The sequence below is a fragment of the Lichenostomus cassidix genome, chromosome 9 (assembly GCF_008360975.1).
Source record: "Lichenostomus cassidix isolate B80296 chromosome 9, HeHo_3.0, whole genome shotgun sequence".
In the NCBI taxonomy this organism is placed as follows: domain Eukaryota; kingdom Metazoa; phylum Chordata; class Aves; order Passeriformes; family Meliphagidae; genus Lichenostomus; species Lichenostomus cassidix.
The window spans coordinates 23,810,929-23,823,883 of NC_139490.1; the positions used below are offsets into that span (position 1 = coordinate 23,810,929).

The following is a 12,955-nucleotide window of genomic DNA, read 5'->3' on the forward strand; positions in this document are numbered from 1 at the left end:
CCTCCTTTCACCACACCTACTATTACTGGCAGAAAAAAACCCAAGCAAACTGCTGTCAGAGCCGGCAGACACATGCCAGAGAAATTGTGGGATCCTTAAAATCTTTTACCCGTAGAAGTTCCATGTGGAAGTCCATATGCTGAGGCTGTGTGTTGTGTTCATCTACCTTTTGTATGGGGTGAAAACAGGTAAGAAATCAACCATTTGTTTTGAATGTTTTTGTCAAATATAACACATTTTCTGTACTTTACAGAAACATGAATATATCTGCCCTGTGCATTACAGTTAATGCACAGGGTTTCTCACTAGTATTATTTCTTTTGGCAAAGCAAATTATACTGGTTACATGAATGTAGTCAGTTCTAAGAGTTCCAAATGGAAAACCAGAAGTATTTTTTATTGTCTTTTCCTCCCTTTGCAAACATTTCTCTTATATAAGTACTATCCATCGACACTGAAAATGTCATTCGAAATCTTCAGAGAATAATGATTTCTTCTCAGGGATGTCATGTACGACAGAGGCGAAGGATGAATTACCATTTATGAACAGTGAGCTCCATTTGATATCCTCCTGCTCTACAAGAATCAACCTGTGTAACAATAAACAAATGTACTGCCTTGTGTTAGCATACACACGGGAGCAAGGCAAGTTACAGCTCTCTGCTTTGTAGGGAAAACAAACATGGTTTAGAAAAACAGTGTTCTTATAAATTCTAACTTGTGTTTTATCAGGTCCTCTGGAGTAATCTCAGGGTCGCCTTTTGCTTGGTTTGTTTAATACTCTGTAGCAAATATAGTCACAAGAAGTGGGAAAAGAGAATCGCGTGAAGAGGCACCGAGGAAACACAGTGAGCTGTTGAGGACCCGTTAAAGGGTGGAGGGCACACGTCTCTGAGGAAAAGTGATAGAAATCTTCACTAATGCTCTCGAGATTCAGTGTGGTAGTGAAGTGTGCTTAAGGGGGGAAAGTTGTTGTTGATGGTTAAGACCAGTCTGATGACACACACTCTACAAAGCCCAGGCGAGGTGGCAGGGGTTGGAGTGCCAGAGCTCCTGCAGACAGACAGAGACTGACACACTCACCTGGGCTCCATGCAGGTGTTCACTGGAAGAGTAGCTCTGTGTCTCAAGGACCACAGCTGGGACAGCTACAAGTCCAGCCAAGTGACTGCTGACCCACTGAGGTGAAAAATGTGTTGGAACTTCCTTTTGCAAGAGTGACCCGACTGGCAAAAACCGCAGCTGCTACTTTATTTACGCAGACAGCTCAGGACCACAGCCCCAAAATGCCACCATGGCAAAATCTGTCTATCCTGAGCACCAGCATCAAAGAAAAAGCCTCCAAACACTATCTCCAAGAGAGAAATGAGAGAGACCAGAGCAATGCAGGCCTTAAGTAGCACTGACTGCAGTAAATACCAGGAGTCTGCCTGGGACTGTTCCCATGACTGCAACATTCCCACCTAGGAGCATATAACTTTAGAATATATATATGTGTATAGATAGATAGATGATTGATAGATATATAGATAGATAGATATAGATAGAAGATAGATGATAGATAGATAGATAGATAGATGATAGATAGATGATAGATAGGGATAGATAGATTAGATAGATACATAGATAGATAGATAGATAGATAGATAGATAGATGGATGATAGATAGATTAGACAGGTAGATAGATAGATACATAGATAGATATGTAGATAGATACATAGATGTATAAACTTCAGAACCAAGTTATTCTGAAGATGTCCTGCTGCAATAGCACCTTGGAGGCTGACCTCAGGCTCAAGACCAAACATGTCCAGCTCCCAGGCAGGTGCATGGATTTAACACATTTCTATGCTCCCTGCTGCAGGTTCTGGGACATCAGACCACCTTGCCCAGCAAACCAGTGTTTGCCTCCTATTTTACATACCAAAAAAATGAGCAAAAGGAGAATGGGGATTGCCAGAGCAAGCTAAGGAAGGGCTGGAAGTGAGTTACTGGGATGCTGGGTTAATGACCACATCCATTCCTCTTTCCTGAAGGGAGGTGGTCTGTTGGACATGGGTTAAGTACAGTGCCAGGTTGAAAGTTTCCACCTCACTTATTTGCTTGCAGAGTAAATCTCAATAAGCCACTTGCCCCAGTCATCCTGGAGTCTCAAAGACACTTGCAGCCATTTGGGTAGGAGTCACTGTGCTTAGCAGAAGGAAGAGCAAAGCCAGGATAACTGGCCATCCTCATGTGTCAGCTTTTGAACACATGGTGGATGAGGCTGGGATGGGCACCAGCTTGCCACAAGAGAAGCTGGCAGGTTTCCTCCCCTTATTAGCACTGATCTGATTTTTTTAATCAAAACAGAACCAATCTAAGAGAGCCAGTGCAGATACAGCAAGGCTCTTCAAACAGTCCCTGTATTAGGTGTCAGCAAATGCTGACCAGCTCTCTGAAAGCTCTTCTGTACCAGAAGGTGTGGGCTGTTCTGATAACAAACATAGTGCTCCTCTGGGCAAGCCTCAGCACAGTGCAGGGGATACAGAAACAAGTTAAGCAATCAGTGCAATCTTGCACCATATAGAAGTAATTCTTGCCTGGCATTTCTGCCTGTATTGCTACAGCTTCAGTGGCAGTAAAGATAATTAACAACACCATATAGTGCTTCTATACAATAAGTAAAACAATGCCTAGTTATTAGTAAAACACACAGTTGTATTTTTTTATGCTGCAGTAGCACCTAGAGGACAGTCACTGAGTCTCACTGTGTGAGCTGGTGTGCATCAGCAAAAAACATTAATTTTTCTCTGCTAGTTACTTTGGGGTCTCCACCACAGCAGTGTCATAGAACCCTTGCTGCTGTTTCCCTGGAGCATCTTGGCACTGTAAGAATGAGCTGAGAGCAGGCTGGCCAGGAGGCAGCCACCCAGGTCACCCTTCCTCTTGGGAGCAGGGCCCAGAGTCACACTGCTCCTGGGAGCTCTGAGTGAAGCATTACAGAGGCAGAACACCTTCACTCAAAGGCCCCTGGTTTCACTGGGCCTGGCTGAGGGCTCATTTCCCACCACTCCTGTCACACCATTCATATGTTACCATGGGCTTTATACAGGAAGGACTCCATGGATTTCAGATGTTAAAATTTATTTCTGAATTTATGGTAGCAATTTAAAATATTCAGTTGGACTTTACTGCAACATCCTTTTAGCCTATTAACTTTTATTTCTGGAGCTCCTGGGGCTTCTACAAAGCAATTAGCAGAACTATGGCAACTGAGCAGATTGTTTTATGTGCTGGGCACAGAGCATTTATATCACTCTCATGTTCTTGATTTCCTGAAGAGGAGAAAAGGGGAAGTTGCTCATGGAAACTGCAAGAGTTTCATCATTCAGAAATTAAAATGCACAGAGCATTGGAGATTTGCTAGAGCATAATTACCTTGCAGCTGCAGGTTTTCTAAACCCTTCTACCTACTCCACAGTCCTTTAAGCAACAAAGATCAGGAAGATTCCTCTAGGAACTGCAGCATGAACAATTACTGCAGCCCAGGACATATGTGTGAGAGAGACACTCTCCCCCACAAGGTTCTCCAATAAGATTACAAGGATTTGAGGGAAAGGATTGTGAGCCAGGAAGAGGCTACTAAACCTGGGAGGGCCTTCACAAGCAGTGTCTGTCTGGAGGCAGTTATTCCATTCCCTGCCAGCACCCTGTTGGAGACTGTATTGGGCTCTGAAGGCTCAGCTGGTGTTCTGCTGGAAAAGCAAAGAAAAAAATAGGCTTTCCAGTGGCACAGGCCATCCCATTGAGCAGCACTTACATCAAATTCAGTTACTCTTCAGCTGTGTATAAAGCACAATTACCATCTCACACAGTCTCGCATTTTGCAGTCTGGAATACCAGGCAGCATCTGCACATACAAATCAAGAATTGAGCTGCCCCTCACCACAGCAAGACCCTCTGCAGCTTGGCAGCTCCAGGCTGGAGGTACAAACCAATCCCAAGGACATCTGTTTAGCCTAGGACCTGGTCCGGAGCACCTGGGTGTGCTCACAAACCAGTACAGCAACCATCCCACTTGTCAGTCTCTAATACCTTCCTCACACCAATGAGATTTGTGAATAGAGTCCCTGCCAACTCCCAGCTGCCAGTGGAAGCAAGCCTGTGGTGTTTCAGAGAATGTTGCTCCAAAAAGGTGTGATTGCTCTCTTTGTCCCAACATGGCAAGAAAACCTAAGTTTTCTTAACTTCAGTCATGAGCATGATGGAGAGGAGAGGGAGAGGGGAGAGAGGAAGGGAGCAGCCCTTGGACTCAGGTTACTCATGACACATTTTTCTGGCCCTGTGCAGGGCTGGCAGGTACAACAGGTGAAAGTAAATACCTTGGTGCTAAACTCTGATTGTCAGTCTGCTCCTTTCAGATCCTCAGGAGACATGTCCTGCATTCACAGCCCTCAGCTTCGGCAATGCTTTAATAGGGACAGAGCTGAAAGTGAAGCTGCTGCTCTACACCCGGCAGAACCCAGCCTGTGCCGAGGAGCTCCACTCAACAGCCTCCAAGTACCTCAATGTGACCAAGAAAACAACCTTCATCGTCCACGGGTATCGACTCACAGGCTCTGCCCCAGTCTGGATCCCTGCCCTGGTGCATCTCCTGCTTTCTGTAGAGGACATGAACGTCATCATTGTGGACTGGAACCAGGGGGCAACAACTCTCATCTACAATTATGCTGCCAGGAAGTGCAAAAGAGTTGCTGAGATTCTGAAGAAACTTATTGATGAAATGTTGGTAAGTTGGACACTCACACTACGATATAGTAATTACGGCACAGTATGTAAAGGGCACAAAGGAAGTGCTTAAACCAGCAGGATGTCTGGGAATAGAAACTCCGAAAAAAGGAATACATTAATTTTTGGAAGTCATCTATACTGCAATGCCAAATCCTATCCTTGAACTTGGTACAATGATTTTGGTGAAATATTCAGTTTACACTTTAAGTCTTTACATTTCTGAGTACAAAACTCTACAAACATGTTTTTCCATACCTAGAAACTCTACGTCCACTTTCTGTATATCCAAAAGGCAACTTAAGGGGATCAGCTACAGTTCACAGCTCCTCTAAGTTGTTGCATAGGTAATGATGCTGGATCACTAGGATCATAGTATCTGCTAATTCCTTGCAGGAACCACATATGGGGCAACTGGAATTTTACTCCTGGGGTCCATCAATTGTTCCTCTCCACACTTGTAGTCATTGCCCCAGGAAAATACAACCATTGCCTGTACTGTTCTTATCACAGCTCTCTGAGGCATAGGCCTCAAACAGGAATGCTGGCTGCACTGTGGGACTGTCAAAGGGGGGAAAACTACATGGAGTGGAACACCCTGGGAGATGTTACATTCCTCCTCATGATATTTTTTTGTTTTCTGAACACACATGACCAAGAGTACTTTTAAATCCCAGATTGATGGAGCATCCCTTGACTCCATGCACATGATAGGAGTGAGCCTGGGAGCACACATCTCCGGCTTTGTGGGACAGATGTTTGATGGCACGCTGGGAAGAATCACAGGTAAGCCTTCCTCTAGCAGTCCTCTCACCTCAAGGAAGGACAGCCTGGAGTGAGGTGGTGCCACACCTGTGGTTTGTGCTGCAGGCCTTGACCCCGCAGGCCCCTTGTACCGGGGGACAGCGCCGAGCGAGAGGCTGGACCCCACGGATGCACAGTTTGTTGATGTCATTCACTCCGACACCGACGGTAGGTGACATCCCACCTCCTTCCTTTACACAGAAACCCAGAGACTGACAGGGAGCAGGGGAAGCAGGGCTGTGGTGGGCAGCAGTGCTGGAGGGGAACCTTGCTCCTTTGGCCCAGGAGCACAGCAGACGCCCTCACAGGTGCTCTGGGCTGCTGTGTTGCCCACTGCTGTCCCCAGCACTCCCTCAGGAGCTGCTGGTTTATTTGCATTTCAAACCATGCTGCTGATGACAGCAGTTATAGCCTCATGGCTTGTGAATTACAAGGATTTAGGCACCCTTGGAGGAGCTCCTGCAGCACACAGTCCTACCAGAGCAGGACACACCAACACCCCACCGTGGGGTCAGGCTGCATCCAAGCACACAGCGTCTCCAAAGCTGGTCCCATAGCTCAGTGCTTCACACAGCAGATCAATTAACCCCACCCCATGGTTCCCTGCATGATGCTTCTAGTCTCCATCCCACTTCCTAAGAGCTAAACCTTCCTCTAGGGCAAATCTGGACTTTCCCTCAGCCCTGTCCTTTTCCAGATCCACCAGCCAGGCCAGCAGTGGGATGCCAGCCCTCTGCTCTGCTCCCATGGCCACCCCACCCCTAACACTTGGCTTTCCCACCTCATTGCTGCCTCCCTTCTCCCAGCCCTTCCAGGAAGTCAGATTTCAGCAGCATAGCAATAGCCAGGTTTCCCATCCCTTTTCCTCTCCTGCACACAGGCAACAAAAACCCCCACATTTTGTTGCATGCAGACTTATTTTAGGTATTTGATACCACTGTTTAAATTACCCAGCTGGGTCGCAACTGTTTGGCCTGCTGCCTAAACAGATGGATGACATTAATATTCCTATACAAGTAGGCATCCTAAATACTACTATTTTTTCCAGTTAGGTTGCTATATTTCCTTTAGTGCTTTTTACAATTTAATATTCCCTTCCTGAGCCCTGGTCTTCCCTTCTGTTAGGACTGGGTTACAGAGAAGCACTGGGCCACATCGACTTCTACCCCAATGGTGGGACCGACCAACCTGGCTGTCCACTGACAATATTTTCTGGTAATTAATCCTGCCCTGAATTGCACAAACCCTGTCAAAATGTTTCCAATCAGAAAAAGATGAGAAAGCCAGAGAATCCTCATCACTGCTTAGAAAATACATTAAATCCATATTCTGGAGAAGCCGTGGAAGCAACCTCTTCCCAGCACTGGTGTGACAGGGGTTCAGCTGTTGTGCACCAGGCAGAAATGCGAGTCAAGGTGACCTCTCTGCACCTCTGTCACAGCGCAAGTGGGATTAATCCTCTGTGCAAAAAGTCATTAGGTAGATTTGTGCCTTCATTTTGTGACTATGTCCAGAAAACCTGTGAGATTTTTTGTTTCTAATTACTTGTAACACACAAAAGCCCAAGGGCTAGCAGTGGCAAGAACCTGTTCAGAAAACAGGTTCAAAATGAATGTGGAGCAGGCAGTTATCCCAAAGCCAAGGCACCTTCCTTGGCTGTGATCGACAGTGCAGTCTGGAAGGCACAGCCCTGGTCTTGAACAAAAGAAAGCTTTTTTGCTTTCAGCCTGGCAGCAGAACTGGTTTGAGGAAAGCTGAGTGAAGAAGATAGCTTACAGAAGGAAATGCAGTATTGTGAACTCAGCCCTTATCAGACCAAAGAGAATCTACATAGGAGACCAGCCTGAACCAAAAATCCCTAGGAAATGATGCTTCACACATTTTGCTGCTCATGCAGCAACTCATTTTATTAGTTATGTCTTTCTAAAGAGCTTTTTACACCAAAATGGAAGGTGATATGCAAAGCTAAAAGCAATATCCAGCTTGGCCTGAGCTCAGAGAGGAGAGGAGAAGACCAAAAACAGAACTCGATCCATAGTTAGATCCTCTGGAACTGCAGCAACCACACAAATGTTTTTAAAACCCAAAAGACAAGAAGAAAAGCAAAGCAGACACAGGCAGAGCTGAATGCACTCAAAGGGAGAAGGCTGGTGCCTACTTACCATTCTGCCACAGCCCAGTGCCCCTCAGTGCAATTTGTTTGGTTCAGACTGGTCAATGACTGTCCACTGGTGTGTCCTGTCAGCATTAATCCTGTTTCCCTGAGGCAGGAGGATTGCTAACAAAATATTTCTTCCCTGTACATGATTAAGGATTGCAGTATTTTAAATGTGACCACCAGAGGTCTGTTTTCCTGTTCCTGTCCTCCCTGACACAGAGCTGCAACATTACCACATACCCGTGCGACTCATACAGGAATTACAGGGATGGCAAATGCACCAGCTGTGAACCCTTCTGGCCCATGCCATGCCCCATCCTAGGTAAGGATCCAAGGAGTATCAATCCATCCTAAATACTGAGCTGCCTGTCATCATTGTAACTTGGGGGGGGGGGGGGGTGATGTTTTGCTAGAGGACTAACACAACATGGTGCTTTGCAAAAGGATCTGAATTATTTCGAGGTTTTTGAGGTCTCTCAGGCCTCAGACACCTCCTTGCTCCTTGTACGATCACATCATGTTATGATCTAGAACAGAAATCCACAGGTAAAGGATCCAGAACTAGAAAAGCACAAACAAGACTTGGGATCTTTACACTAAAGTCAGAGAAACAGCGAACTTAAGTGCCTCAGTTGCAGAGTTTGAGGGACAGGGGCCTGTTCTGGCTAAAATAAGATTTCCAAGTCATTTCCCAGCACCACAAACCCCTTTGTGCTCTAAAAGGAATGGCAAAGGGGTGAACAAAGGGGATTCTGGACTTGTCTGCCCCAGCCTGGGTATGACAGCCCAGCCTCAGGCTGGCAGCTCTGAAGTGTTGATGCTAAAACATCTGACACTTCCAGAAAGGAACTGGCAAAGCCAAGGGGATGATTTTCATTCTGCACTGCAAAATGAAATCCTTCTTGACCATGGATAGCAGATGTGGAAAATGATCAGCTTGAAGAAAGTGCTGAACAGTAACCAGGTACACTCAGTCCTAAGCCTGTGGTGTACAGGAGGATGCATGTCACAGTGCAACCTGGCAGCTGGTGAACAATGCATTATTTCTTAAATACTTGCTTATTTTCAGCCATTTAGTGGCTCATCTACCTGTGCAGTAACTATTTCATTTTCAAACTGTCACCTGCAGGTTATTATGCCCATGAGTGGAAAAGCTATTTAACACAACAGAGCCATCCAGTGACAAGTATGTTTTTTGATACAGCAGAAAAAGAGCCATTCTGCAGTAAGTGACTGAGATTTTGGAGATTATTTTTCTTTGTGCATTGCCTCCTTCAGAAGCAGCTGAGCAGAGATGGTTATTTGCTGTTGGTGTTACAGCCAGCATTTTAGAAACTCCAGTGGCTGCTGGACAGAATTGTGTCCATCTGTGGTTTGCCATGACACTGCTTATCTGCAAACCTGTCTGGTGCTGTGAAAGCCAACTTGTTTACAGTTCTAGGAAATTGGTTGAGAACTTTCAAATTACGTATAAACATTCCCAGATCGTGTTTCAAACCAACACACCATTCTTTTGTGAAAGTAAGAGGTGTGTGGGAATGATAAGAGAGAAAGACAGGCTGCACAAGTGAAAAAGCTACCCTGGAGAAATGCAAGAGGCATAGGGAGAGGAGGAGAATCTGCGGAAAAAATGGTTTCATCAAGGCTTCTCCTCATTCCTGTGATTACCAACAGACCAGGGCATGGGCAGGGATTATGGACGGAGCTCCACTGATGGTGAGCAAGTGAATTTAGACTTGCAGATCAAAGAATAGATAATTCTGTTCCATGACAGATGACAAATGACAGATACAAAGAACAGAAATGGAGGGGTTCACAGGGAGACAGGAGAGAGAAAGGGCAATCTGGAAGTGAAGGAGGAAGGCAGGGAGTAAGGCAGTGTGCTGGGAGCCATACAGAGAGACCATTCTGCATGGATAACCCTTGCTGTAGTGCTCTCCTGACACCTCCTAGTGTTTCTGGCTGAAATCTCTGCAAAACGAGATGGAGAGCAGGGAGGAGAAAGGGATATTCAAGATAAACTGCAGGGGTTGTGTCCATTCTGCACCCGCAGCTCTGCTCTCAGACAGCACATAGCCTGGACAGCAGAGTGAGCCCACAGGATCTGACCCCACTCACTCTCTCTCCCATCAGTCTATCACTACTTGGTGGATATTATCACATGGAACAAAGATACCAGGAGAGGCACCTTCAGCATCGTACTAGCTGATGAGACTGGGCAGAGGGCAGAATCAAGAGTTAATCCGTAAGTTTTACTGGTCTGAGCATCTCTAATTTCTAACACATCCCTTGGTACAACTGCACCTGGGAGGAGGCAAGGCATCCTCCCCCAGTATCTCTGCTGATAATTGCTAGTGCACATGTCTGTGGGATTTCCTAGCCTTATGGGATTTCCACAACCTCCACGAGCACGTGCCACACAACAGCCCAGTCCTGTGACCTGGGCCCTTCTCAGTGATTTTAAGGCCTGAAGTGGACAATTCCAGCCAGCACAACAGTGGCCCTAGGCTTCCACTAAAACAGAAGGAAAAACATCTCCCCCTCTTTCTTTCCCCTTCCAGGGAGTGTTCTGTTCTAGCTCCCAGTGCCCAAGACAGCTGGAGATTAACCTGTGCCTGAATATGTCACATCCAAATAAATTCATTCCACTCAGAGGGACAAATTAATGTCTGGTGTTTATGTGACATGCAAATTCCTGATTGATCTTAAGCACCCTTCAGCCAAACAATCCTGCTCAACTAGTTTTCCCCAGTGTCTCTAACTGCACATTCCCTCAGCCATATCTGGTATCTGCTAGCACCAAAGCAATCAGCATCTCTCCCACACCAAGGCCAGTGCAGATTTCATGCATATCTCAAGGTGACTCAGTGTTCAGGCCTGCACAGACAGCCAGGTACAAACATCACTTGGGTCTAGTCCACTTGGCATCAAAGCAGAATCACAGTGAGAATTCTGTTTTGGGACCTAATGGTACCTGACCTCTGTGTCCCCACTCCCACCCCAAAAAACTCAGAGCAGAACTGTCTGAGCAGGTTGACAACTGGCGACCTGAATCCATATCTATTTCCTGTAGATCAGAAACTAATCACAAGTTCAGGCCTCCTTCCCCAGCCCTGTTTCTAATACTACGCCCACTACATTAAACCCCGTGCTATTCCCTTCTCTGACTCTCTCTCTCTCGTCTCCTTTCCCTTTAGAGAAGCTGCCACCTTCCAGCAGTACAACCAAATCACTTTACTCATTGGCTTCGACCAGGATCTTGAAAATGTGGAAAGAATTTCTGTGACATTTTCCACAGGATCTGTCATTGGCCCAAAATTCAAACTCAGGATTCTCCACGTGAGGTTTCGCCCACTGACAAACCCAGAAAGGTGAGCAGATGTTTACAGACAAACCATTTCTGTTGGTGCAGACTGGACAGAAGTAAAGGAATCTCCCAGATTCCTGGCCTGGCTGAGTTTGTGCAGAAGAATTAGATTTATTTTACATTTAGTAATTCTCATACACATCTCTTGAGAATAAATTCCTCTTTAGTGGAATCCCACTGCTGAATACCTGCCTGAACACAGAGGCTGTCTTGTTGCACTGAGAACATGTCACATGTGATGTGACTGTGATGTGGCCTGACACCTTAAACTTTGGTCAGGAAAATGACCTTTGAGAAGCTGCCCAGGCCTGAACTCTGGGATGAAGGGAATGTAGCTCTCTGGGAAAGCACAGATGTTCAGCCCCAATATACATTTTATATCCCAGTCAATTTCTATGGCCAGTGAAGCAGGGAGATTAATTTACTCCTGAAATTCCAGCAACTGAGAGCTGCTGGCTGCTTTGCCCCAAAGCTCTGACTGGTGCCCATGACATCAGGAGGTACCTCCCACACCATTGCTGATGAGATTTCTACCACCCCATTAACCTCTGTCTGCTCTGCTGTCCTACCCTCAAGCTTCCCTGATTTAAGGACACCTCAGCAAGCACTAAATGTGACCTCGTGTGCAAGGACACTATGTGGACACCACACCATGCTTTAAATTTGGGTTAAAATGAGGGTGGAAGATGACAGGGTCAGGAGGGTGAAGCAAAAAGAAATATAGAGCTTCAGAACATGCTTCTTTGCATTTCATGCGGTCTGCTACCCTTATCCTAGCCTTGGAACAAGGAAAAGATTGTGTACATCTAGTAAGCAAAGTCCTGCATCTCTCCCTTGCTGCCACTCCCTGTCTCCTGTCCCACACCTCCCCAGTAACTTCAGTCCCAGATCCACGTTTAGTCTTTTAAAAAGTAGACACAAATGCCCTGAAATGTAATCAGAGAATGCTCTCTGTTCCCAGAGAGGAACTGCCACAGGCCATGAACACAGTTCGAGACTTTTAACATATTAAATAATCAGTCATTGTCCGAGGGAGGGATGTTCTGCCCTCTCCCCTTGCCTGTTTCACAGCTAATGCTCCTATTTCCCCAGGGAAGGCCCAAGTATTTCCTCAGTTTTTCAGATGAACTAGCTCCAGACCAGATCAATGTTTGGACCCAGGTCAGAGCAGGGACAGAATCCCTCATGCCAGGAGCAGGGAAGAGGCAGGAAGAGGCAGGCAAGCTGGAAGGACCAGCAGGTTTGGTGGACACAGGTCCACTGGTTTAAAGAGAACCACAGATTCTGCATGCAGTGCCTGTTTGTTTGCTGGACATTCTGTGTTTCTTTTTTCCACAAGCTAATGTAGAACAAAATGGCAAAATGATCTAGGTATCCCTAGCTTAATGCCAACCTCACTTCAGGTGGACTTTGAGCCAGTTCTCTCGAGAAGGTGCATTATTTTATGTTGGCCTCCAGCACGTGGGGAGAGTCGACTGGGAGATGACAGAAAAAACGCTGTTTTTTCACTTTTGGCCCGTGTTTTCACGCAGACCCCAGCTGTGCCGGTACGACTTTGTCCTGACTGAGAACACGCAGCAAACCTTCAAGCCCATCCCGTGCTGAAGCAGGAGCCGAGTCCCGAGCATGCTGTGCCTGGAAGGGGGACAGACATTCCACCGCCGTGTGGGGACTCACTGGGTGGCGCTCGGGCGCCTTCTGTGGGGGCAGCGGGACCCGCTCTCCACGCACAGTGTCTAAAGGGGCTGGGGGAGTGACAATAAAACCATGCTGGCACATGGCTTTAGAGCAAGGGTTAAAAGCGCGTCCGCGGCCGAACCACCTCGGAGCCCTCAGGAACAGCAGCTGCCACCGC

The 12,955-nt window shown here is 46.5% G+C and overlaps 1 protein-coding gene across 1 annotated transcript; it reads left to right on the plus strand.

Annotated features, from left to right (window-relative positions):
* Positions 1-35: 35 nt before the first annotated feature.
* LIPH (lipase H) lies at positions 36-12,882 on the plus strand. Its single transcript, XM_085069965.1, has 10 exons — positions 36-188; positions 4,405-4,772; positions 5,449-5,557; positions 5,642-5,743; positions 6,701-6,790; positions 7,888-8,055; positions 8,863-8,958; positions 9,867-9,978; positions 10,931-11,104; positions 12,633-12,882. Exons 1-10 carry the CDS (start codon positions 137-139, stop codon positions 12,703-12,705), a joined length of 1,344 nt encoding a protein of 447 aa, XP_084926091.1. The 5' UTR covers positions 36-136; the 3' UTR covers positions 12,706-12,882.
* Positions 12,883-12,955: the final 73 nt, after the last annotated feature.

What these genes read in the sequence shown, in the direction of transcription:
- LIPH (XM_085069965.1), top strand. Translation starts at nt 137, where the DNA reads ATGCTGAGGCTGTGTGTTGTGTTCATCTACCTTTTGTATGGGGTGAAA. An exon ending in TTTGTATGGGGTGAAAACAG is followed by an intron (nt 189 to 4,404) that starts GTAAGAAATCAA and finishes TGCTCCTTTCAG; the next exon opens with ATCCTCAGGAGACATGTCCT. An exon ending in AGAAAAAGAGCCATTCTGCA is followed by an intron (nt 8,959 to 9,866) that starts GTAAGTGACTGA and finishes CTCTCCCATCAG; the next exon opens with TCTATCACTACTTGGTGGAT.